This window comes from Mustela putorius, unplaced genomic scaffold (assembly GCF_011764305.1).
Source record: "Mustela putorius furo isolate JIRA1106 unplaced genomic scaffold, ASM1176430v1.1 tig00003845_pilon_pilon_pilon, whole genome shotgun sequence".
Lineage (NCBI taxonomy): Eukaryota > Metazoa > Chordata > Mammalia > Carnivora > Mustelidae > Mustela > Mustela putorius.
In genome coordinates, this window is record NW_025421998.1 from 89,421,007 (window position 1) to 89,447,865 (window position 26,859).

Sequence of the window (26,859 nt, forward strand, 5' to 3'; positions counted from 1 at the left end):
CTACCCTAACGGCCAGTGAGTCACTGTTTGGGGGGGTGGGGGTGGAAAGAAAGGCTTTAGGATACCAGAGGGTAGAAGTCATTGAGTGACTCACTCTGGCCTGTACTGGGCTAACAGCCATCAAGTCTGTTGCATCGTCTCTTCTCCATACACAGAAATCTAGGCCGTATTCCTGGACCCAGGAAAGGGAATGAGTTTTAGAATAGATTAAGTAGACTTCTGTGGATACATGTGTGAGCCTATTCCCATTTATAGCACTTTAGAAAGAGTAACAGCTAATTTCTAAATTTTTGAAACACAGCCAGAATGAACTGTGGGGGGCGGTCTGTTCACCAATGCCAAGAAAACCTGCATGGTGGCTATTCAGACCAGTGGAGATCCTTTCACAGGATCCCTGTTGTCCACATAAGCCACAGTTACGACTAAATGTACCACGACAAAACCCAGGAAGGAGACTAAGAGAATATGAATTTGCCCAACCACAGAGTGAATGAGAAACTAAAGAGCAGAAACTCAGAGTCTGGACAGAGTGATGAGGTGTGAGGAACGCTGAAGCTCAGATCTTGGAGACTTGGGTCTTAACCTTTCATTCCTCCTCCTCCTCCCCAATCCTCCCTCCCTTCCTTCCTGGCTTCTTTCCTTCCTTCCTTTTCCTGCTAAAATGGAAGGTCTGTTTCTCCTCTTGTCTGTGATCCGTTTCCCTACTCTCTGCTCTCGAGGCCTTCTTGTGTTCTCAGTGACATCACTCTATCAACCATCCCCTTTCTCAATCTTTAATTTTCCTCTCACTTGGACACCCCATCAACATTCCAATGTGTCCCATCTTAAACCCTCCTTGGCCCCACTCGACTGGCCCTGTATCATCATCCCATACCTCCTGCTTGTCACAGACCGCTCTGTCTACACACCTCCGGCTCACTCAACTCCCTGAGATCTGGCTTCACTTTCCAATCACTTGACCAATTGCTCTTGCCTAGGTCCCAGTCACCTCCACATCACCAGCTCGAATCGACACATTTTGGTCCTTCTTTTGCTCAGTCATTCAGCCACTGTAAACAGTGTGGTCCACTCCTTCCTCCTTGAACACTTTCTTCCCTTGGGCAGAATGACACCGGATTTTCCTCTTCCCCGTGTGATACCTATTGTTCTCTCATTTATAGTCTACTTTAAATATTTCAGTTTGATATTTATGGCCTCTGCTCTTCTTACTTTATACAGTCTCCCTGAGTGATCGACTCCTTCCCTCCCCTGGATTCAGTTTCCATATGCATCCCAGCAGGACCCACTACCATCTAATTTGTGGGCCCTGGTGCAAAATGCAAATATAGGGCCACTTGCTCAAAAATGATTAAGAATTTCCAGATGAGAGAAGCCTGGGTGGCTCAGTGGGTTAAAGCCTCTGCCTTCAGCTCAGGTCACGATCCTGGGGTCCTGGGATCGACCCCTGCATCGGGCTCTCTGCTCAACGGGGAGCCTGCTTCCTCCTCTCTCTGCCTGCCTCTCTGCCTACTTGTGATCTCTGTCAAATAAATAAATAAAATCTTAAAAAAAAAAAAAAAGAATTTCCAGATGACGAAAGCAGGGCATAAAGCCCTTCCCAGCACGGTGGTCCGGTGTGACTCTACAGGTTGGGTGCTCATGAAGACAGCTCTGAAGGCCACTGACTCCAAATCTATGACTTTAGCCTAGAAACTTCTCTTAAGATTCAGTGCTGTGTATCCACCTGGCCGTCTCAACCTCTCTGTCAATGTTTCCTTACTTTTTCTGCTCATTTAGATCAAGGGCAACTCTGTTCCCCCAGCTGTGGAGGCCTTGAGTCTGACAATCAGACTTGGCCTCTCCCTCTTTCTGGTTCTTTCTGGTCAAGCCTACCTCTGCCTATCTCTCAAATCTGACCGTCCCTCCTCACCACTGCTTCGGTCAGCAGGCCACCGCCAGCTCTCTCCGGGGCGTCTGCAGTGGTGTCCGAGTTGTCTTTCTGCTGAAAGGAAGCATGCTTTGTCTTCATTATTTTAGTCCAGAGCCTGCTTTCAAAACTATAAATCTTATCACCTCACTCCCTGCCTAAAATTCTTCAAAGGCTTCCCATGGCCTTTCAGATGAAATCTAAGGTCCTTCGTGGGCCTCAAGAAGTCCTTTGTGATCTGCATGTCCACCTCCCTGGCCTCCCTTTGCCCTCTCCCAGTCTCTCGGATCATTACATGTTCTGCTCTCTTGCCTCTGAGTCCTCCCACTCTCTGCTGTCTTGGTCCGGAACACCCCCCTTCACCCAGTGTGGCCCACGGTGCTTCCAGTCTTGCTTCCCTGGCCGCGTCCTTGGGGAGGCGTGTCCTCTCCGTGGACTGGGTGGCCCCCGTGGTCTCTCCCAGCAGAACCCCACTTGTCTCCAGTCACCCTGAACTGTCATGCTCCATTGTCTCTTTTCTCTCTCAGCACGGAAATGGCTCTAGTTCCTTTTCCAGCTCTAGTTCCTTTTCCAGCTCTATCCTCAGCCCCTGGTGCTGCTCCTGACACACAGTGGGCAGTTAGTACATCTTTGGTCGGCCAGGCGAGCTACCTACTTGTTGAAGTGTTCCAAGAAAATCAGGCTGGTGGACGTGCCGATGATGGTGGTCAGGCCCCCAATGGTAGCAGCGTAAGATATGCTCAGCGAGAGGCACTTGCAGATCATCTGGTCATGCTGGGACTTGTACCTTCTGTTGAGCTCCTGGTTCCTGGAGCCGGGGAGCAGGACGAGTGGCTTTTCCTATTAAAAAACAAAAACAAAAACAAACAAAAAAAACCACAGTGAATCTTCCTAACCCCACGTGGGCTGTCCAGCACATGAAGCATGAAGGCAAGGGTACCAGAGTGCCGTGGAAAGGTTTTATGTTTGGGTGTCAGGAAGACAAATCCCAATCCTAGTTCTACTGTGCGCCAAATTGGGCGGCCCCTCTGAGCGGCAGATGCTTCTGCAAAAAGAAGAAAATTCTCTTTTCTCCACCAGATCATTGGGAAGAGTCACTGAAGTAACATATGTAAAGTGCTTAGAACACGTCCTGCATTGAATGCATGGTAAGCTATTACTACTTGAGTTCTTAGTCTCCGCATGCTGTTTTCCCTTGGACTCCAGCAAAAGTGGTTGCTCTCCGCTTTGGGTGTGAATGACACATGGAAGACGGTGGTTCTCCCTGGAGCTGGGGGGAGGGTCCGGACTGGGAGGTGACCGAGAAAGAAGCCTTGGGTAGCAGAGGGAATCCAGTGTGTGATTCTCTCCTCACTCTTCTCTGCTTCTTGCCTCTCGGTTTTCCTCCCTACTTTCCCCGTCGCCTTGCATATAAGGCTAGCCTTCGGGGCTCCTCTCCGGCCCTGCTTGGCCCAGATGGTGGCCTTGCTGACCTCTGGCCTCTAGTGTAGATACAGGAGCAAGTGGGCACCTGGGTGGCTCAGTCAGTGAAGTGTCTGACTCCCATGTCAGGCTCCCAGCTCGGCATGGAGCCTGCTTACGACTCTTTCTCCTTCTCCCTCTGCCCCTCCCCACTGCACAGCCCGCTCTCTCTCAGATAAATAAATAAATATTTAAAGAAGAAAAGAAAAGAAGAAGCAAAAACCCTCTGCCCCACACCCCCACCCCCAAGCCTGGGCTCCCCCCACCGAGTCTTTCTGAGACCAGGAGCTGCCTGCGGCAAATGTCAGCAGGAGAGATCCTGGGAAAGCCTGGAAAAACCTCCCTTCTCAAAGCCCTTAACCAGTGCCCCACCTCATAGGAGGGCCCAAGTCAGTCTGGACCCTTGAAGCCTTCCTGAGACATTCATTATCAGTGCTGTTAAGAGACCTCATAGATTCTCTGGGCCAGTGGTTTTCTATGATCCTTTCTTCTAATGAAAATCTTTATGGACCTCTGATATATAAGACATAATGTAGCATTTAATCAGCATCCATCTGTTTTATTACTGAAAGCAGACACATGTGGTCAGGGAGACTTGGATTTGAATGGAGATGCTCCTCTCTCTACTGGCTCCGAGGCCTTGGGCACGTGACGTCATCTCTTTGCCTCATTTGCAGGAATGGAATTCAAGACTGCCACCTCCCTGAGCCCAGAGAGGGACAAAACGCTCAGCAAACTGTGCTTGGTACACAATCAGAGTTTCAGAAATGATGTCGCTTACTTATACTGATGATGGATGTGAAGTATTTGAGGTTATTTGGATGGACACAAAAATGTGCAATCAAGGATTATAAATCAAGGATTACAATTTTAGGCCAGCTTCAAGATCTATTTTGTTCCCGCATTTTGTTTCCGTGGTATAGCAAGTAACAGGAAGATACTCATTCGCACAAAAAAGCAGTTTCCTTACAATCTCAGGACACTCAAATATTTGAGTATTTGCATTGTCCCCGAAGCACCTTCGAGAAAATATTTGAACACCTCTGACCTAGTCCAACCCCCAGCTTTTAGAGTTGAAGAAACAAACAGGCTCAGATGGTGGCATGACTTGCTAAATTAGACCTTTTACCTCCATGCAACCCACAGGCCAGACTTTGTGGTTGGAGGGCCTGGTGACAGCACCAGACCGATGTCCTCATTACCTCAAGACCAGGGCCCCTTGGGAAGCTCCAAGTTCCATTACGTGGGGCTGAGTTCCATTACCTGGGACCGGCGCTGCTTCTTGCCCTGGGGATTTGCTGTTTTGCCCGGGCTGGTGATCGTGGGCACACCATTCACGTTCTGTGGGGACAAAGACCAACCCATCGTCAGGAAGAGGACATGGTGGGCGTCAAGAGGGGCCGCGTCACCGCCCCACAGCATCCCTCGCCTCAGCACTGTGGCCGTCGGAGACCAGAAACCAGGGAGAGGGTGCCGCGGGGAGCCAGTCCACCAGGCCTCCAAGACACAGAGTCCCAACCAGCGGGTATGAAGCAGCCCATTTGCAGAGACTTTTGAAATCTGGCAGGATAGAGCTCTGTCCTTGTCAGACAGCTTCACTTTCTGGCACTTCATTAGCTAATGAAGAATCCTTCATTTTTCTTTAACACAAAGAAAACAAAACAAAACAAAATAATCTCACCACAACAGAGTCTACAGTTGGGTAATCAAAATTTGGGCTGATGTAAGTAAATGTGAAACCAGTTCTGGGGGAAGAGGTAAGGCCATAAACTCTGCTTTCCTTTATAAATGTGACCCTTTTGGGGCACCTGGATGGTGCAGTCGGTTAAGGGTCTGGCTCTTGGTTTCAGCTCAGGTCATGATCTCCTGGCCAGTGGGATCGATCCCGATGGCGGGCTCTGCACTCAGCAGGAAGTCTGCTTGAAGATTCCCTCCCTCTGCTCCTCCCACCACTCACACACAGGCATGCTCTCTTTCTCTAAAATAGGTAAGTAAATCTTTAAATGTGACCCTTTTTATATGGAATCCCCACTGCGGGGAATCTTGAGGGTGAATCTGTGACTCTTGGAAATCTGGCTGGCTAAGTACTGGGTTTCCACGGAAAAGGCTAGCCTGCCCTTTAGGAGGCTAAGCTGTCTCAGAGCCAAGGTTCAGAGGTCCGCAGGCCCTCGCCCAGAGCCGGTCCAGCCCTTCTCATATTCGGGCTTGGGTGAGCATCTCTGTGTCCTTGCATCAGTGGCTGCTGCTGGGCTCCAGGATAAGCTGCCTGGCATCTCTGTCCCTGAGGTATCTTGAGGGACTTCCCAGGAATCTTAAAGCACAGAAAAACCCCAAAGCCTTACCTTGCTGTGCATCAGCGAGGTGAAGTCTGCAGTCGATGTGCTGGAACAAAGCAAAGGAAATGGGAAAACACTAGCGGACCGGACTCTGTGAGATGGGAATGCCCCCACCCCACTGGTGTTTGGTGTAAGTGGCCGCTCTAGAGTTGGGTAAGATTAGAAGACTAATCTCACCCGAGTCTTCCTGGCCTTCCAGAGATGCTGTCAGGATTTGTGGGGACACAGCATTTCCTTAGAAGCAGTGCTGACCCTCCTAGCAAATAACAGGGAGGGCTTTCTAGGAGCCGAGCACTTAAATATGGACCTCAGTCCTCATGACACCGTTATCGTCACCACAGAGGGACGGCGCGTATTACTACCATTACTACCTGCACGTACACAGTAGGCAGTGGGCCCAGAGAGGAGCCCCGGGGCTCCTGCAACCCCAGATGAGCATTTTACAAGTTTCTCCTTCTAGACAGTGACCTTCACCGAGTCAGCTGGTGAGAGTTGCAGGAGCAGGGGGGGCCTGGGCTGCACGTGGAGAAAGGCAGGTGAGAGCAAGAGGTTGGGGGTGAGAGAGGAAGGTGGGAACTGGACCACAGCAGTACTGGCTGCGCTCAGGGCTAAACATGTGCTTTGGTTTGTCGTAGTTCTGAGGACAGTGGGTACCGTGAGGTCTGTGTGAAGACAGCGGTTGGACACGTGTGCAGGACTGGAGTCCCGTGGCAGACAACTGTGTCCAGACTACCCAAGGGGAGGGTAAGGAGTTGATGGGGCTCAGAGGGAAGCATTCTTCGGAGGGGGTTGCTAGCGTGGAAGGAGTGGAGCAGTCCGATGTTTCCCCCATTCCTTCCCAGGCTGGGTGAGGAGGGCGGGCCCGGAGCCCCTCAGACAGCATGGGAGGTGCCGGCCACCCCGGAAGATGGCCGTTCTCACCCTCACTCTGCTGAGGGAGTTCTAGGGCCAACTTGAGCTTTTGCTTTGGAGTTTGGGGGACATAGATTTAGGTCTAGAGAAGAACAAAAGCAGGTCATGATTCTGAGTCTCATAGTGGGTGGCGCACACAGAAGGTGGCCAGGCCAGAGCTGTCTCGAAGAGGCCCTACCCAAGAGGCCGAGGCCACCCCAAAAGGAAGAGGCTGTGGGGGACTGAGGCAGCAGAGCACAGAAGCGAGGGCTGGGGATGCGTGGTCATCCAGGAGGGCCTCACCGCTGTCATCAGGCCTGGCGCTCTGCAAAGGGCACCCCAAGGGGACGCTCCAGAGGCGCTGAATGTGGGCACTTGGCAAGGGAGGGAGCCAGGGAGTCTCAGAGGGGGAGGGCACCGGGAGGGGCCGGAGGCAACAGAGGGAGCCGCAGGGGTCCGGAGGATGGGGGGAGGAGAGGTGAGAGTCTGTCCCCACGCACTCTGACCTCTGACCGCCTGGGTGACAGCAGGTAGGACGTGCTGTGGCTGAGAGACGGAAGTTTTGGGGAGTCTGGACCAGACTGCTGACTCTCTGCAAAGGAGGTCATTCTGCTCTAACACCTTAAAGAACCAGAGAGCAGTGAAGTTTGCCTGAGATCTCATCCAGGGCCGTGGAGGGGAATGGGCTGCTGTGACTGAAGGCCACAGAGCCGGGGAGAGCAGAGCTGTCCCCCACCCTGCCGCGTTCTCCCCTCACACACACTGGTTGTGCTCAGGGCAGCTCTCATTGCCCAAGAAGACACGAAACTGCAAAACTCAGCTCTGCTTCACACCCAGCCTTTAAAGGCAATATTCATCACAGTAACCCTTGAAGACCACATTTTGACATAGAATTTCTGGAAGAAATAAGCTCTTAATGGATCTGTCTCACATGAATGTTTGGGGGGTGTATTTCTCCTTTTTTAGCTTCTCTCCACCCTCACACAGCTCTCTCATCAATTGTCCTCAGATCTGCCACCCGTCACCTCACCCTTCTTTGTCATATCTGACAAGGCTAAATCTAGTGAGACCACAAGTATCTAGAAGATACTTCGCGATTCTCTCAGAATCTCCTGCGACATCTATTCTGTGAATGTTTTTCTATTAATTAGTTAAATGTACTATTCTTCTACTTCAGTTCTACTTGGTAGGCGTGTAGGCAATCAGATTGTCTTCCTGTCTCTTCCCTCATGGCTGCAACGCCCTGTGGTCGAGGGAGTTGTCCTCAGGCTCCTGGCAGGTGGTGCCCAGGTACAGAGAGGAACTCAGGGCAGAGGGGAGGGTGGTGTGGCATGACACGAGCCTGGCCCATACTTCTAGAAGAGCTGTTTAGGAGCTCAAGGACTGGCTTTCCTGACCTCCGGGATAGACCTGGCCAGGCTCTGTCTGGGAGGAGGGCAGTCATACTTACTCTTCATTGACAAAGATGAGTTCCAGAGAGGGTGGGCTGTTGTTTGCCTCAAGACCTACAGGAGCAAAGGAAAGCAGACGTGAGATGCGGAGGCTGGAGCCGACCATACTGGGCAGGGGCTCAGGGATGGGGCCGAACGGGGGAGACGAGGGCATGTCCTGCTGGAGGCAGGCTTGACCACCACCCCTCCCTCCGCTCTGAAAGCATGGCAGGGCTTGCGGGCACGGACAGGCCTGGGGTGTTGTCAGAACCCTTGGGTGCTTCCTCCCCCCGAGGAGCAGCGGTGGCTGCCGTGAGCAGGGGAGGAAGGAAGAGCCAGGAACGCAGGGTCAGGAGGGAGCTTCAGGGTCCAAGGGCTGGCCTGGGATGGGGGGGAGGGGCGGGGCACGGGTGAGGATCCTGGGGGCAGCACTGAGCCGGGCGGTGTCCCGGGGAGGGGGGGCCCCGGGGCAAAGGGGAGGTGAACTCCAGCAAACTGTACTGATGGGCTCGGCCTCTTCGGTGCTGGAGCTGCCAGCCACGAGCTGCTCCTCCTCGGCACTGACCAGCTCCTGCAGCACGGCCTCCACGATGGGCATCACCATGGCGGTGGTGGACGTGTTGGAGAGCCACATGGACAGCAGCGTGGTGCAGCACATGAAGCAGAGCAGCAGCCTGCAAGGCGGGGCAGTCAGGGCGCCGGGTCACAGGGGGGCTGCCGACCCAGGGTGGCCCCCCGCTTCTCTCACGGGGCTCCTCTGGGGCCTCCTACAAACCCGATGGAGCTGGCCTTGAGAAGGGGCGGCGCGGTCAGGAGGCGCTGCCGTGGAGCCAGAAGGTCAGGGTTTTAAGTCAAGCTTTCGGCTTTGTACTCCCAGGGCTTGGCACGGAGTAAACATTACCTTCGTGTTTGTTGAATGAATAAATCACACCTCTTGGGCTAATGGCCTCAGCCAGCAGGAAGCCCTTCCTTAAGCAAAGACTAGCTTTGGTTGTAGGGTCACCCAGTCTGGGACTTACTGATGGCTCGGCTCTGCAGATGTTGGCTTGGTAATGAGGTGTGCTTTGGGTGCATAAAGGAATTCTTTTTTTTTTTGCCCTCCAGCCAACAGTTCTTCAGGGCCCATGACAGTCCCTTCTCTGCAGCCTCATCACTCTAGTTACTAGTGACCAAACAGAGACTAACATATGGAGGTCACAGTTCTGTCCATCACTTGCCCGCTGCCCACTTGCTGAAAGGCTAGCGCCCACCCCCGCCCCTGCCCTGCCCCAAGCCACACAAGGGTCCCATGTCACTGCGTGAATCTCTTCAGCCGGTATCTTGAAGAGTCAACCCTTGGAAAACATTAACAAAAAATAACCGTCAAGTTATTTCACTTTGGCTTTGGAAACACAGTGTGTTGCTGGTATAGACATGGTTCTGACTTCCGTGAGACCAGCCTGCATAGAGACTCCCCATGTTTCTTACTTGAGGTGGGATCCCTGGCATGGTGCAATGTGGGAGCACCTTTTGTGTGGATTACGTCAGGCAGGCCAAATGGTGCTGTTTCTGTTTAGGCTGAGCGCAACAGGAGTTTGCCTGCCCCATGGTGGGGGGGCAGGTGTGGAAACAGACATGGGGAGGAGTTTAGTGAAGAAGCATGGAAATGCAGTGGGATCAGCTTTCTTGAGTTTGAGTGTGAGTACACAGTGGTTTCAAAGAGCTGTGGAGTCCCCAGCACAACTGCAGATGCCGTTGTGTGTCTGGGAGGTTGAGTGTGGAGTCCAAGATGATTACTAAGTGACAGGGCAAGTGACACCAAATTAAGCTGTGGTTAAGTGCAAAACAGGAACCTCCTTTGAGGCTTAACCTGTATTCATCCAGAGGACTCATGTTGGAAACTGGTACCATGTTGTTCATTTATACCCCATCAGACTCCCAAAGGAGTCAGGGCCGCTTACAGAAAATGTCCCAAGAAAGCTGTAAATAGGAGGTGGGACCCAGATGCCGAAGGAAAGAGAAGGGTAGGGTTGTTCCACGCAGCAGAACTGTCAACACAGAACTGTCAATCCCGACTTTGCCACACATTCCCCAGGGTTGGGAGTGTTTCCCTCCAGTGTTGCCAACAGCAGACAAAGAAGAGGACAGGGCTGGGGGCCTGCAGGGCATCTCAGATGCCTGGTCAGAGCCAACATGTCTGAGCTGTGGTCTGAGCCAGTGACAACAAAAACTCAGGATGGATGGGAGGAAACCTCCACCTCTCCTTAAGGAGAGGAGAAGACAGAGCCGAGGAGAAGACAGAGGAGAAGACACCATTTCCTTGTCCAGCCCGTTCCCTGTTAACACCGGAAAAATGTTGAGAAACAACTTGCATTGGTCCATCTCCTTTTACCCAATGGGCCCCTTGGATTTTGTAACCTGCTGCCTGTGAAGTCTACGTGGCCCGGATAAATTATTGAGACTGTGGTAATAAATGACACCAACGTCACCCGCACATCTCTCTTCCATGATCGACGGCCCAGCAGCCCTGACGTCATTCCATCCCCATTAGTAGTAAAACCCCCGGACCCGGAGTCACCCGGGGACCCAGGAGCCCTGTCCAGGTGGCCCCCTGGCAGCTGGGGGCCGCAGAGTGCTTGGGTACCCCAAAGGCTACTTACATGCCCGGCTTGGCTCCGGCCATCATGACCATTCGCAGAGCAATGCGCTTGTGCAGGTTCCACTTCTCCACGGCAGCCGCCACGCAGATGACGCCCACCAGCAGCAGCGTGGTGTTCTTGAAGTACTCCGCGGCCACCTGCGGGAAGGCAGCGCGTCGGCCCCTCCCGCCCGGCCCAGCGCATGTGTCCGGCCCGGCGCATGCGCCCAGCGCGGCGCATGCGCCCAGCCCAACTCAGGATACTCCCCTAGAGACCCCGCAAGCAGGAGGCACGGAGGTGAGGGCTGTTGGCGTCGCCGACCGCTTGACATTATGTCTGTTTGACGTATATAATATAAACCCTCTTTAAAGGGGGGAAAACAAGGACATTTCTCATTGCAGGAGAAATGAAAATGGCGGGAAATGTAAATATAGTAAAATATGTGGTGTTGGAAATAAACAAAATCTATATAATCATACTGTTAAACTTTGATGACTGAATTAACCAAAACCGTGGGGGTACCTATGCCGGGAAGCCGGAGGCAGAAGGAGAGGGTGCTAGGAGGATAAAATCCTCATCGGCTGTCGTTGGAAATCAACTGATAATGTCTACAAGTGATAACTCGAGAATTAACATGATGTCAAATAAGAGGGGCGCCTGGGCCCCTGCCTTCGGCTCAGGTCATGATCCTGGAGTCCTTGGATCGAGACCCTCATCAGGCTCCCAGCTCTGCAAGGAGTCTGCTTCTCCCCTTTCATGCTCTCTCTCTCATCTCTCTCAAATAAATAAATAAAAAGAATATAAAATAAGAGGGGCGCCTGGCTGGCTCACTAGGGATAGCATGCGACTCTTGATCTTGGGATTGTGAGTTCCGGCCCCAGGTTGGGTATAAAGATTAAAAATAAACTCTTAAAAAAATAGAATATTAAATAAGAATACTATATGGTGCTTAATTCCAGAAGAATCTGTTAATAAAGATGGAAGTTGTTGACCCTGGATGGGGGTTGGGCAGAGGTGGGGGACTTGTTGGGGGTCACAGAGGGGGAAGGCAACCCCCTGCTTCTGCTTAATCTAGTTCTTGTCCCCAAACCCAATCGCCAGTTGGCACTGTCACTAATGTTTCCCGAGGGGAGAGATGTCCTGCTGGGCTGGTGACTCTAGGGCAGAGTCCCCTCTGGGAAGGGCGGATAGGCCTCTGGGCTGCGTGGGCATGGGTGAAGATGCTGCCCCCTAGTGGGTCGTGGAGGCACCGCGGGATGCCCGAGGCTTAGGCTGGGGACTGGGGAGGGGTGCAGGGGAGGAGTTGAGAGAGGGATGCAGGGGAGGGGGTGGGGAAGGCTGGTATCTAGGACCTTTCTCACTGCACCCTAACTTTCCTAGAGGTCTAGGAGGCAGCTCTGGGGGCGGAATTGGTGTTCGCTTTTCCTCTGTCTCCCGAGGAGGGAAACCCACAGAAGACACAAGACTCAGTACCGGTTCCTCCCCTGGCCCTGCGACTTGAGGCCTCTGCAAGGCCTTCCAAAAGGTCAGTGCTATTGTGGTTACTTTCCCAGGGTACTGGCTGGCAACATTTTCCTTTTCTGCCTCTTTGGCACATATCATAGTAGAAGACCAGTTTGTGAGGGCCTTTTAGGAGCCCAGAGCCTCCAGGACAGGCGAGGTCACTTTCTCAGGATTCCTTTCAGGGGGAAGGAGAAAGGAACCTCCCTGCTGAGAGGGCCCTCTCGTTGCCAGGAGATTTCCATTTCACATTCACTTTCTCATCAACAGTCTAGGAGGCAGGCGCTGTTAGTACCTCACTTCGCAAGTGACGAAGCGGACTCAGAGGGGTTAAGGAAATCTTCCAAGATCAGAGCGCAAGGGGCGGGGCAGGGGTGGGATATCAATCCAGGTGTGTCTGAATCCAAAGCTACTACACAACACATCTGGGTGGGCCAACCGGAAGCCGTGCGTCTAATTCAACTCTAGGGGAGTCTTCTTGGTCTCCGTGAGAGCATGCGTAGGCACACATTGCTGTCTTCATTCATGATCACAGTCCTGACTCTGGCCCTAAATAGCTGGGACACGGGCTCTGGGCTGTTTTCATACTTGGTGTTTGGTGGGCTTAGGTCTATTTGTGTGCCGTCCTGCCGCCCCTTGATGGGTGTCATGTGCTTGGGCCACGCAGCCTGGCTGTAGTCTGTGCTTAAGAGGCAGCACAGCCAAGTAGGCAAGAATGAGGACTCTCGAGTCAGCCAGGACTCAGCTGTGTGACCCCAGGCAAGTTAGTCAACCTCTCTGGGCTTCATTTAGGCATCTAAGATCATGTGCGTCTCTACCTTTTGTAAAGCTGTTGTCAAGAGTAAATGACAGATGCAAATCAGCTAGCCTGTGGGGCAGGCGACCAGGATTTTTTGGCAGCTCTTTCCGTCCCTCGGTGTTCCACGCAAAGGCTGACCTGCTCTGTGGCCATTAGCACACAGAGTGGACCCAGCCACGAAGCTGCCTTTCCACCTTCACAAATCAAAATTCTATCCGATAGTGGTGTTTGTTAGTTGTGCAGCCCAGTGGGTTTTTTTGTTTGGTTGGTTTTACAATAAAACCTTGGTTATTCAGAACCCCTCAGGGAACACATGGGTTCCAGGATTCTTGAGGGTTATTTTCATCATTTTCCAACCTGCGTTGCTTACTCCTGCTTGCTGTGGGCATTCCTTTCCCCACTACCTAATTTCCAAAACTGATATTCTCTGAGTTGGGAAACTAGATAACAAAGCTCGTTAGAATTGTGCGCCAAGAGGAACAGGATCTCCAAACGCGCGCTCCTTTTGGGAGCAGAGTCCATGGTGTCTGTAATGTTTGCAGTAGTGGTTTTATTCTTGCCTTTTCTGCTTTTCTGCTCTGTGGTTTTTCTCTGTTTGCCCGAGCCCTGAGCTTGGAGAGTAGAGGTGTTCCTGGAAAGTGTTTTAGAAGAGATGTGCTCAGGGAGGCCGCCTGGAAAGGCGGGGCAGAGAGGAGCAACACCGTGGGCTCTGGAGTTCTGATGAGCTGGGTTTGAAGGGTGGCTTCCCCGCAGAGGAACTGGAGGCTCTTGGGCAACCCATGGAACCCCGTGGCCCCGTCATTCCAATGTCTTCCGTGGCGAGAGTCAAGATACACAGTTCGTTTAATCCGTCACCGTGTGGCCTCAAGTCAGATAATGGAGGCAGGGTCTTAGAATGGTGCCTGGCATACAGGAAGTGCTCAATAAATGTCCATGTTATTAAAGAAGTGGAAAAAGGATAAAAAGCTTCAAGATGAGATTGAGGGCGATGCCAGGGAGGTCAGCACAACCGAAGGAGGGAAGAAGAGAAAGAAATGAAATAAGGAGCAAGGTGGGGCCTGAAAATCAAAAGATTCCCCCGAGTTTTCTCAGCGAAGTGGGAGCCGGGCTGGAGGCAGAGGCCCAAGGACAGAAGGGCCGGCTCATGGGGTCCTTCACTAACTAGCTCAAAGTGAGTGAATCACAGGCGGCATCCATTAGTGATGAGCTTTTAAAACACTATTTTCTTTGAAGGTGGAGTTATTGGTTGATCTCTAGACAGGTTAGGTTTTAAATGTTTAGAACAATTTTTGTAAAGGTTGTGGCTCTGTTCCTAGACTTTGGAGAAGGGCACTCCGGACAGCAGGCTTAGCTCAGGAGGAATGTGAGTTGGCCTCCCTGGGGCCACCCCGGTGGAGGAGGCCTGAGGGCCAGCCCATCCTCCCTCCTCGGGAAGGCGCTTGCGCACGGGGAGAACGCTTAGCTCCCTGAAAGGTGGCTGTTTTCTAGATCCTCCCTTTTCAGGCGAGTAAAGAGTAAAGGGCAGTTTGTACAGATTACAACTTGTTCAAGACTGGTTAGTGACAAAACTGGATTCAAACTCAGGTTTACCCTACTCCCAGCTTGGACCCCCAACCCTTTCCACACTGCCACTCTACTTGCTCCTGGTGGCAGCAGCCAGAGACCGCAGGAGGTGGGGTGGATCTCACCGTGCTCTGACGTGGCCATCTGGCAGCTCTTGGGGGAGGGACCCCAGAAATGCAGACGCTCTGCAGGTCAGCTGTGGGCGCCTCTAGGAATGGTGGGAATATGGCAAGCTCTCAGGAGACCAGGGGTGGCCTCTGGCAACGGACTTACTTTGAGGCTCTTCTGGACATCCAAACAATTTTGCAGGAAAATCCTCTAGACCCCAGGAGTGGGTGATGGGGGTGGCTCTCCCTCAGCACGGAGCTAAGCCCCTAGCCCCAGCTGGAGCCCGGGGAACAGCATTCCAGCCAGTGCCGCGGCAAGGTGGCCAAATCCAGCGCACCTGACTCCGGGACTTTCCCTGGGGAAAGGAATGCTGTTCCTGCTGGATAAGCCTCTGCGGGCTCCAACACCTGGGGCTCCTGAGCACCTGATTGCACTCCCCAAGGCCAGAGGTTTGCCAACCACACTCACTGTGTCTGAAATGTCAGGAAGCCCGTGGGAAGGGCCTCTGCAGCCGGGGCCCTGGGCCTCCTTGCCCAGTTTGAGCAGGAGTTCCTCTTCCATCTGTTTTATGTATTGATTCTCCCAAGATGTGGTTTAAAGCGAAGGTTTTGTTGCTAAAAAAACATTCTTTGCAAACCTTGCCCTAGAGAAGCTTAAAGCAGGGAGACTCTGATGAGCGCTGACCCGGGCCGGAAGTCTGTTTAGCTAACTCGTAAAGCACCCCCAGTTTCTTCTCTGGGACCTCATGGACCACCTCCAATGGAGGAAACTGAGGCAGGGGGCTGGGCTCTGAGTCCACTGGTAAAGGGGCTGGCTCCTATGTAGGGAGTAGCTCTTGGCCCAGAAGCATTAAGTTGGCCTGAGGAGGCCGCAGTGTCTGGAGATTCCCGGTCCCAGGCCCCACAGGAGCTCAGCTCTGGGCTGCATCTGGCTGGCTGTGGGTGAGGGACAGCTGGGGTTCAGGCAGGGGGCCGGGCCCCGAGGCTCAGCCTCCCTCCTCGTGGGCCTGTATGGAGGGGGTCAGCCCCCGTGGTGAGCAGAGACCAGAAAGGCAGAGCAGAGAGTGGTACGTGGAGTGTGCCCAGGTCTAAACAGACAGAGAAAGTCAGGGTCTGGGGGCTGGTCGGCAACCTGGCAGGTCAGAAGGATCAGGAACCGACAGGGAAGCAGATTTGTGACATTGAACTCCGGTGTCATGGGGCTGCTGAGGCTGTTCTGTTATCGCAGCTGGAGCCGCCCTGCTCCCTCTCCTCTCCTGGCGGGGGCTGGAATGCCACGGACACTTGCCAGGGGCCGGCAGCGCGGGGCCGTGGATACAGCAGAGGGGGTGTGTTTGTGTGTGCACGCGTGTGTGAGTGTCTGTTGGGCAGGGGAGAGATAGAAAGCAGATGTCATCTCTACTGGAAGTCGTTCCTGCCCCTGGACACCCTGGAGACTCCTCCGGAGCCGCAGCATTCCAACCATGCCTCTTCCTGCCCCAGAGAGTGCTCTCGCTCCCGGCCTCCTAGAAACAGTAAATCTTAGCTAATTTGATTGTCCCTGGCTGTGGCAGCACCTTAGAAAGGCATAGATGATTCCTGAGGCAGATACAATGATAGTCGTGAGGGTCACAACGGAGGTAAAATAAAGAACAAACCTAAACTCCTGGCCTTAGTTCTGTACGCCCACAGGCGGAAATAGCGGCAGGATGCCAACCCGAAGACCATGGAATCCCAAAGTCAAAGAGCCCTTTGAGTCCGTCCCCTCTCCCAAGGCACAAAATCTACCTCGAATGTCCCTGACTTGGTCACCTGGCTTGCCTTCGCAGGACCAGGAATACTCGGACCCCACCTGGCTGCCCAGTCCGGCATCTTCCCACACATGGAGCGGGTCTCTCTTACCGTGCGTGGACTCTGGTTCTGGTTTGAGCCTCTGAGCCTTGTGTGCTGAGATGCAGAAGCCAGAAATCACGTCCCTCTTGAGTCTTCTCATCTTTCCTCGGGTGACTCACATTCTAGATGGGGGACATCTCAGCGACCCACCACCGCACGACCTCCTGATCTAGAATCTGACGCTCTGGGCACAGACGTTTATTAACTCAGCAGACTTCAGTACCTATCGGCCAGTGGTTAAGAGCACACGTTCTGGGGGCACACACTCCTGGGTCCAATCGTGACTTCTCTGAACTTGATTTCTGAACTTGTCCGTAAAGACAGAGCTTAGAACCTCGTTACAGGGAGTTAAGTGACACGGAGCACGTCAAGAACCTCCCAGAGTGCTTGGCATATGGTACGTGCTCCAGATTTTGGCAGCTACGCTGGGCTGATAGATGATTCATGCTGCCTCTGGACTCAGCTAAGAGCCAAGGTATTTTCCACACACATTGTGAACATTTATCCCTATGAAATGTCATTCTGTCACTCCCAGGCCATTGTCTCATCCTGTCAGCCTTGTTTCTGTCCTCATTAATCAGTTGGCCCATCCAGCTTCGGGTCATCTGCAGATCTGATAACGTACCTCTCGTATTTCCACCTGGGCTCTCCCTCTAGTCTACTGCCAATACGTTACTCGAGATTCTTAAGGTTCAGCTGGTCAGCCAGCACTCGAGTCACTCAACTGTGCCATCATCCAGTCCACACTGGCTCTTTAGATTGAGAAATTTTTCCCCCCTGGAAATTGTGAAGTTTCCGGAGAAAAAGTTAATTTGTTTTCAACAACTTCTGTTTAAAAGGCCGGGGAAAATTATAAAGCCTCCTAGAAAGACGTCGATCAAAAAGTGGTCAAAATAAAGTTTGGGCACCTGGTGGGGTGTATTTCATTTATCTAGAACATTCCCTCTTGGGGAATTGGGTGAATCCTCCACAGGGCCAGAAAACGAGGCATTACCGCATGGGTCTTCTGTGTTTTCCCATTTGGCTTGTGCCTTCTCTTTTTTAGAGGAGAAACTCTCAAGGTCAGGAGTCTATCATTTTGTATCACTTTTTAGCAAGGCAGAAAGAAGGAAGTCTAAGCTTTGCACACAACAAACTCTTAACCCCTGCTGACTATCAAGTCATCACCATAAAAATGAACCATTTGTATGCATACATCAGCTGTGAGACTCGAGAGGGCAGAAATTCCGCGTTTCATTTTTGTCACAGTCAGGGTCCTGTAATGTCCCAAATGGTGCCTGGTAGATACAGAACTCAGGAAATATTTTTCTGAATGTTGAATGAATAACATGAGGGACAAAAGCCACGGTTCTAGGGGCACCTGGGTGGCTCAGTGGGTTAAAGCCTCTGCCTTCGGCTCAGGTCATGATCCCAGGGTCCTAGGATTGAGCTCCGCATCGCATCGGGCTCTCTGCTCAGTGGGGAGTCTGCTTCCTCCTCTCTCTCTGCCTGCTTCTCTGCCTACTCATGATCTCTGTCTGTCAAATAAATTAGAAAAAAAAAATCTTAAAAAAAAAAAGCCACGGTTCTAGATTCACACTGATCCTACCCACAGGTCTTCCTTCAGGTGGAAAGCACACTATTGCACACCGTCTGGAAACCCTGCAACCAAAAACCCTTCACTGAAGGCCAGCACAAGTATCTAGTCCACAGATGCCACAAATCCCAGGGGCTGCAAATCTTTGTGGTGAGGTGACATGTCCGCAGAAAGTTGCTGTCAGGTGTGTCTGATGTACCCCTTCAAGGCTAAAGACATCAGATCGGCTCCAAGGAAAGGGAGCAACACTTTTAGCTGAGGTCTTTGGAAAGGCTTCACTGTAGAGGGTAACTGGGCAGGATTTTAACAGTGGAGGAAAGTGGAGAGAACTTTGAGTCAAAGCAAGATGAGGCAAGCACAGTGTGGGTTTGGGGAGTGACAAGTAGATGATCTGACTGCCTTTTCCAGGGGAGCCCTGCACATGCTGATGTGGGGGTGTGGCTGCTGGTGGTGGACAAGGTCTCCATCTGCAAAGTTGAGTGGCTCACGAAGGGTCATAAGCCCTGTCCTCTACTTACTGGCATTTTCCTCTACTCTGAGTTTAAAAAGCTAACTAAACAGACTACCTTTGGCTGAATGTGCTTCCTATAGACCAACTGTTAATTATCATTGCCAGCCACCACTACTTTTTCAGATGGGGTAGGACTTTTCACCTCAAATGACAAGATTTGCCTTCTAGCTCCTCCAGAACTTTCCAGAACTTGCCTAGCCCTTCACCGGACAGTCTTCCTTTTCTCCTCACAAAGTCATGTTATGCCCACAAACCACTGACTCAATAGATGCCTTCTAGGTCAGGCCTTCCTGGCTGTGCAGAGGGGCGGGCCCTTGGATGAACCATTGCCTAGCAACATCTCTACTGTGCAGAGGCACTGAGTGGGCCACCCCTCTGGACGACTCCTGCTGCAGGCAGCCCTTGGAGAAAGAGGGACGTCATCTACTTCAAGGCTGTCATGCTGTTGGCTTTGGGGCTGCCCATTGTGAAATACAAGATAGAAATCTTTTAATTAGTAGTTAGCTCACGTTAAATGTTAGTTAAGATTCAATTCTTTCTATAATGTCATTTTTTTCTCTGCCCTCTGTTTTCACCCCCTGATTCATGAGCTTCTGGTGTCTCACTTTTAAAGAGAAATCTGTAGAATAAGTTTAAATGCTCTTCTTAAGAACAGTCGTGTTTAAGGTTGGTGGTTCTTTTAGGCAGGCCCACAGACCAAACTACCTATTCTTGTTTCCACAAAGGAAGGGGACACTTTGGAGCAACTGCCGGGTGATGCAGGTCACAGGCTAGCTTTTCTGTGGCCCTCCAGGATATTGGTGTTGTACCCATTTCCGGGAATAAAAGCACTGCTGATGGTTGGGGGGCTCCCATCCTTTTTGACTACTACAGCCCCCCATCGCCACCAACGCTTCCACCCCAAACAAGAACAATACAGAAAAAAACAATAGCAACAAAAAACTCAGTGAAGACCAAAAACCCAAATACCCCAGACACAAACTAACAATCAGATTGGTCAGTTGAGTCTGTCTGGTAGAACAGCAAGCAAGAATATACTTTGAAATCGAATGGATATGAGTTTGAATCCAGTTCTGCTGCTTCCTACCTTGTGATTTTGAGTGTGATTCTTAACTCTCTGAGTCTCTTCACTCATCCGCAGAATGGAAGTACTAACACCCACCTTGCAGAGATCTCAGGGGTATTACATTAAGTAATATAGTACTTCCACTGTGGTGCCCGGTTGCTCGTAGGCCTGCAAACTCTGGTTCCCTTTCATCCTTCTTCTTTGCCTCTGTCCTTTGTTGCTACCATTCAATCTTTATCAGAAGCCCTAAGCAGAGACCAGGGGCTGTGACAAGAGTCTAAACAGAACCAGGTAGTAATGGATGGGGACCATCTTTCATCTTGCTTCTGGGTTTTGGTTGTGTTTTTCTTCTTTCCCACTTGTGCTGGGTGTTAAGTGTATGCCCTGAAATCTGACCACAACCTGGGCTCGATATTGACAATTTCTGGATGAGTTTTTAAGGATGCCGTAGAGAGAGAGAGAGAGAGAGAGTGGACAGAGAGGGCAGGTTCTAGGTAGACAGAGGTCAAGGAAAGAATATGCAGTAATCTTGAGTTGGGGAAGAAGGAATAGAATTTTTTTTTTCTTTTTTTACGGGAAGTCGATGAAAACATTGTCAGGACTCAGGAAAACATCATGAGTCTCTCTGTCAACACACATTTATTGAGCACTTACTGTATAGGGGCTGAGGTTTACGAGATTCCAAAGACCTGGGAAACCCGATTCCTACCTTTGATTCCTGCCTTATAGTGTAAGTGGATACAAAAGACTGAGAAAAGTCAACAGCAGGTTGCTTATAGGTGCTAACCCTCCAGTTCCTAGAGGGTTTCAGACTGAAGAAGCAATTGGATGTGATCAGTCAAGTAAGGCTTCCTGAAAGAGGCAGTTTGAGGGAAATGAGGGTCATGGGGGAGGAACTCAGGGCCTGGAATGGCAGCTGCAAAGGCTTAGTGCTAAGAGGTTTTTCCAGAGGGTGAAGAAAGCCCTGTTCTCAAGTGCTTTGGGATTGTCCCTTCACCTCGAGCCCTCTTTCAGTGGCCCAGGGGGGCCCTGAGCAGGGAGCTGGGCCATCAATGTTCTAACCTCGCTGGACCGGAGGACTCCGAAGAACGGGTACAGGAAGGCAGGCACCAGCGCTGCAGCTCCGAGAGGCACGGCCTCAGACACCCAGTACACAGCGGTCACGATCAACACGTAAGCACACGAAGCCTCCTGGAAGGGAAAGAAAGTAGGCGGTTAGTCACAGGGAGAACCACTGCCATGGAGAATCCAAATGGGACCCCGGGGTGGAGGCAATAGGCATCCAGACTCGAACACGGGCCCCAGGACACAGCCCTGGGAGGTGCAAAGCTGGCCTTGGCAGGGCCATGTGGGGATCCGTGGCGGGGCCCACACTTGGGTGTGTGCTGTAATGGCTGCTCCCTGGGTGGACCGGCGCCTGGCATGTGGTCTGTGGCAATGGAGCCACCAGACTTAGGGTATCACGGCTCTGCCGGTGCCTGAAACTGTGCAGGATGGGGACTGAAATGAACTGTGTCCAGACCCACGATCACAGGCTCTAAAGATGGAGTGCGCAGCTCGGGCATGCGGCCGAATATTTTGGCATCGAGTTGATTGGATGCTAGGTGTTCTTGGGGTGGTTGAAATTTGGGATCCATTTGTGTAACTGACTGACATGTGAGCTCTGAGATTGGCCCATTGTAGGGCTGGAAAAGTCTACGTCGTGGGGGGCTGTCCTGGGCTTGAAGAGGTTTAACAGCATCCCTGGCCTCTACCCACTAGATGTCAGTAGTACCTCCGGATTGTGACAACCACAGATGCCTTCAGACAGTGCTAAATGTCCCTGGGGGGAATATTTGTGCCTGGTTGAGAACCCGTGTCCCTACCAGTGTCTGATTCTCACCGCTCTGGGACTTCATCCCCCCGCTGCCTGATACACATGGAAACATCCCTCCAGTAAAGGGAATCAAAAGTGCTATCTACCTGCAAGGGAAGGCCTGGAAATTTACCAGTTTTCCCCAACACCGCCACGTGGCTGGCTGTACAGCCTTGCGGTGCTTCAAATAAAAAAGCACAACAATGTTCTCGACAACCAGCCCTCCTTAACCTCAGCCTCTAGTAGTGCTGGCCGCTCGGTATCGCACTGATTAACGGAGTTGAGAAAAGTCACTGGCTTACTCTCAGGGGTGGGGGGGTGACTGTCCAAGGACCTTAACAGTGGTCTTGGAGGGCCATTGCACAGAGGGTCCAAGCAAACTCTGGGTTCCTCAATTTATACATCATCCTAAACCATCTGTGCTCCGATCTGACCTGCCCTGGGGCTGGGCTGGCGATCAAGGAGCCTGACGAATCTTGTTCTGTTTATCTCTCCCTTGGGTTCAGAACAAGCGTCCTCAAACTCTTGCACAAAAGTTACAAAAGGTCGCCAGGATCCGTGAGGGGCGTCAGGAGTGATTAACCCAGCTTGGCTGGATGGGACCTTGCTCCCTCCTGATATGCACGGATTACCGCCTTGGGGTTTGAGAAATGGGAACAGGGCCCAATGATTGTTGACTGTGTAGCTCCCACTGAGATGTCCTCTGGGGCCGAAAGATCAGAGAGAAGTTAAAACTTTTAGAAGTTGCTGATAAGAAAACAGAATCAGGAAGGGGGGGGGGGGAGATTCCATTGGAAAATAATGCAATTTAGAGAAATACTCCCTTTTGTTGCAGAAATAAAACTATATAAAGAATTTCAAAGCCTTTAGCCCCCTTGAGCCTACTTACTCCTATCTCTTCCCTGGGACACAGAATGGCAGGTCTCAACTCTAGCTGAAGATAAAAGGGACAGGCTATCTGTCCCTCCCTGAGAACCTTATTCCCTCCTAAGGACCTTTAGTCTTTCTTGTCCTTACAGGGCCACAGATTAAGGTTAAGGGAGAGGGGAAGGGAAGACAGATGGAGAGAAACAGAGAATCAACCTTCTCCCGGGTACCATCTTAGTTTGAATTAGGAGGATTTGGGTAAGCTAAGGTATACTTGTTGACTGTAATTACTGTTATAAATTAAAATAGGTTGGCTTGGAGGAAGTCAGCAAGCCCCCTTAAGAACAGGGTAAACCACCATCATCATTTTTATCTGGACTTTCCTTACAGCACGAGAATGGCCAAGAGTCTACCTCCAGGGGCCCTTTTCCATATTTCTTCCCCGTTCACCCATGGAATTTACATAAACTTCCTTTTGCTCCTTCTGAACCTTCTCAAAATTCAGTGGGCAAGCTTGTATTTAGATACCCTCTCCAAAAGCTTTGTGAGGTTTGATTACAGGAATCCTGGGGCCCCACATCCGTCCAGTGTCTGGCAGGTGGCTCAATTAAAGTTGGTTGAACTGAACTGGGTTCCTCTGCTGGCTACCGGATTTCTCTTATCTATCTATTGGAGAGAATATTCTGGACACCCTCGGCCCCTTATCACTGCCACTAGTTAGCTGGTGTGCAGGGGCTGAGGAGTTATTCGGGCAATGCCTTTAAAGCTTAGTATTATCAGTTCTTTTTGGCTTCTGTTTACAAATAAAGGAGGGAGCTCAAAAGTGGCATTTCCCATATGGGATGTTTCCTGACTCTGCTACCAACTGATGTGTCCATCTGGTCTTTTCCCGGGCTGTCCGATCATCTCAGTGATGTTCCACTCAAACTTCACCAGAAGGGGCTTGAGGTCTGTTTATTTGCTGTCATACATGACCATGAGGCCTTTCTGAAATTTCATTTGGGACTTGGGTGTGGCCTTTATCCCACCAGGGACACTGAGGCAGGTCTTGGTTATGGACAAGCCCCTCCTATGCCCTTCTCTTTTGGAACACAGGAGACCAAGTCTGGGCCCCTGGTGTTAGAGAGCTGGGCAGGAAAAAGGGGAGGGTCCTTCTAATGCTTCCTAGGTTGTAGCTGGGGCTTATCTTTTGAAGAACCATTAGAAAGGCAGGCTGGGAACTCGGGCCGGGTCCCTTCCCTCAGCTCCAGCCTGGAGCAGCCAGGTCCCATTTAGAATCCTGAGGATTCAATATCAGAATCTAAAAGTTTGACACGTGGGAGTAAGAATGGGTAGAGAGACCTTCTATGTGTTGGTTTGTGCTTACTGTGGGCATTGGTCACCTCAAGGTGATTTTATGTCCTGGTAGAAGAAGAGCAGAGCTCTCGCTGATACAGTGACACAAACGGAAATCACCTTTGGCGGGCACCCTGGGTAAGTGGCAAGTGAGCTGCATCCAGCTCTGAGGTCACTGGCCATACCGGGCTCCATCTAGCTGTCCCCAGGGCTATGGGAGAGGCCCTGAGGGAGTGTTAGGTTTACTTTCCTTAAAGGCACTTGTTCTTAAAGGGGGCGAATTTGCACCTCCCCGGCCCCCCTGCAGTCCAGGGGATATTGGGCGATATCTGGAAGCATTTTAGGTTGTCATAGTGGGAGGGGGGAAGAGACAGAGTCCCTTGGTCTCCGTGTAAGTCCAGCTGTAAAAATCTCTTCAAAGATTATGTACAAATCCAAACAGACCAGAGCTTCACCTGCTTTTCCTTTGCTCTCCTCTCCCCCCGCCAGGACTTTTCCCCTTCTTTTTAAAAATAACACCTGTCTTCCATCAGATTTATAGATTCTTTTGCCTACTTCAATAACTGGTTATTTTATTTTGTTTCTTCTTGTGGATTCTTCTTACGAGTCATTGGTGACTGAGGCGCTCAAAGCCAGGTCCCCAGAATGAAAACCGGGCAACACCACACCCTAGAGTCATGGTCCTCCCAAATGGGGCTGACTTAGGGGGACACAGAGTGCCTGATAACACCACGGAGAGGAGGGCACTGTGTCTCTGGTGAACATTCCCTTAAGTGCATCAAATATTGAGTAAAAAAAACAACAACAAACTTTGAAAAATGAAAGAAAGAACCATCAGCCCATTTGGACAGAGCAGAGCATGGACTAGCAGGAGCCCAAAAAAACTGTCAGCAGCAATCACTGTCTCTGCTAATCCCAGGGCGGCTGTTACTCTGAGGCTCCCGGCACTCTGGGGTATTTATTCTAGTAAAGATTTAGGCCCGTTTGTTTTTAAGACATTCTAATCCCCTCTATTTAAGTTTCTAACTCAATGTTGGTTACCAAGTTACTCTGGGAGCTGCCTGGAAAAATCTCTTCCCCTCTCACAAACATGATTAACCTCTCTTAGCTTATTTTTCCTAAAGTCTTAAGGGTAGTGCCTGCAGGACAAGGGGCATAGCCCCGGAGAGGAGGAGGGGGAGGAAGAGGAGGGGGCAGAGGAGGAGGAGGGAGACAGGGAGGGAAGGAAGGCAGGCAAAGGCAGACCCAAAGCTTTGGCACCACTGCTCATGCAAACTGCTCAAAAATTGGGTCATGGTCTAGAGTTGGGGGCTCTTATTTCTTTTTTTATCGCGTCCTTGAATGTGCCTCCTTCAGGGGCATAGAGAAGGAAACACAGAGGATACACATGATCAAAGGGCCGTAGGCATGGGACTGGGGCAAGATGCCAAGCTCCGCTTCAATGTAAAGTTCAGAAGGACTTCGGAGACTGCATTTCAAAGTGTGGATAACAGAACAACAGCCCCTGGTGGGTGCAAAGGAGTTCCAGTGCCCCCCCTCCCCCATGCCACCCCCCAGCTTCGCCCAAGACCCCCCCAGTCCTGCAGGGTCATCCCCTCCCTCTGGCATCACTCCCCCTACCCCACTGTGTCCTTCCTGGGAGGCCTCCCTGCTCTCCAGCTTCCTCGCAGAGAGCGGGTCACATGGTGATCCTGTTGAGCCCGGGACAAATGCCGGCCCAGCAGCGTGTCCCTCTCCGCAGGGGCACAGCGCGTGGCCCCCGCTCCGGTGGCCCGAGGACGGGGTAGCACCCCTTAGCCGGTTCAGCCCCCCCCCCCCCCCCCCCCCGCCAACCTCAGCCCTGGCTGGGGGCCATGTGGTCGGGGCCCTGGGAAAGGTGCGGAGGGACAAAAGTGGCAGCGTGGGGGGAAGAAAGCGTTCGAGCCTCCCCCAGAAAGACCTGTCCATGCCCGGATCCCGGGAGCAAAGCTCACGGAGGAGCTGCCTCGCACCCCATCCCTCGGCCCCCCTGCCCTCGCCCCCCACGGCCGGCCCGCAGGGGCAGGAGTCGACGCGCGAGTCGACGCGCGGTACTCACGCTGCTGGGGTGGAGCATGGGCAGGGGCAGCAGCAGGAGCGGCACGAAGATGACGAGCAGCAGGTTTCGCGCCCCGAGGAGGCCCTTGAGCAGGCCCATGGTGGCCCTGGGCGCCCCCTCCCGCCTCCCGCCGGCCGCCGGGGCCCTTCGCCTCTCACCACGCTGGGCTCAGTCCAGAAAGACTTCTGAAACCCTACTCGGCTTCCAAGAGTCCTCTCTTGTCTTGGGGGCAGAAAAGGAGGCCAGTGACGGCTCCTGTGTGCACAAAAAGGCTGGGCTCCTCGCCTCCTGCTTTAGGTGGGATTGGTGAGCATCGTTTCACGCCCAGCAGAAAGGGACCCGGAGAGGAGGCTGACCCGAGGCATAGTGGGGGCCCCCGTCCCTTGCTCAGTAGTAGAGAAACGTCATTCTAGGGCTCGCAGAAAGCCCCCTAGCCAATCAAAGGCACAGCTCTGCTGCGGCCGGTGAGCCTTGAAGAAATCATGTAAAGGCTTTAACCGATTAAAGATACCGAGCGCATGGACTGGTGCCCTCCATCAGTTGGCCTCTTTGGGGCAGTATCAGTTTCTCTTCCACCTGTGCTGGCCGAACCCCTCTTCCCTTAACCCAGGCCCCCAAGTTGGTCAGCGGCCGGTGCAGACTTCGGACAGGGCTGGTCTTCTCTCCCAGGACCTGCCACCTGAACTCGGTTCCAATTTCTTTCCTTCAAATTGGTTCCCCACTTATAATTTGCCTTGAACCTGGGCCTCCAAAGCAGGGAAAAAAAGAAAAAAAAAAAATTCTCCGAGACTTTCCTTGCTGTCACCGGACAAAAATCCTGCTGGAGGCTCACCTTAACTTTCCCTCACCTACGGGGAGCCGACCCAGGCAGTGGCCCCGCCCAGGCCTCAAAGCCAATCAGTACGTCGGAAAGATCGGGCCGTAGCTCTTGCAGAGGCAGTCGGTGATTGGTCCCAGCAGGGGCCTGCTGAGTCCGCAGAACCTAGGCAACTTGCAAAGCTTATTTTTGTTTCTCAAACATCCTAGGGGCTGCGGTGATGATCGTCATTGTGAACATAATCCCACGCACGCAGACCTTTCCCTGGGAGA

The 26,859-nt window shown here is 52.1% G+C and overlaps 1 protein-coding gene across 1 annotated transcript in view; it reads right to left on the reverse strand.

Annotated features, from left to right (window-relative positions):
* SLC13A4 (solute carrier family 13 member 4) overlaps nt 1-26,654 on the reverse strand; it is a 39,932-nt gene extending 13,278 nt beyond the window's left edge. The window contains exons 1-8 of the mRNA XM_004741700.3: nt 25,771-26,654; nt 20,699-20,827; nt 10,664-10,800; nt 8,526-8,698; nt 8,045-8,099; nt 5,710-5,749; nt 4,631-4,708; nt 2,562-2,746 (exon numbers count right to left, since the gene is read on the reverse strand). Of these exons, the coding sequence (XP_004741757.1) occupies nt 2,562-2,746; nt 4,631-4,708; nt 5,710-5,749; nt 8,045-8,099; nt 8,526-8,698; nt 10,664-10,800; nt 20,699-20,827; nt 25,771-25,869 (896 nt within the window). The 5' untranslated portion in view covers nt 25,870-26,654. The remainder of the gene's footprint in view (nt 1-2,561; nt 2,747-4,630; nt 4,709-5,709; nt 5,750-8,044; nt 8,100-8,525; nt 8,699-10,663; nt 10,801-20,698; nt 20,828-25,770) is intronic.
* Nucleotides 26,655-26,859: the final 205 nt, after the last annotated feature.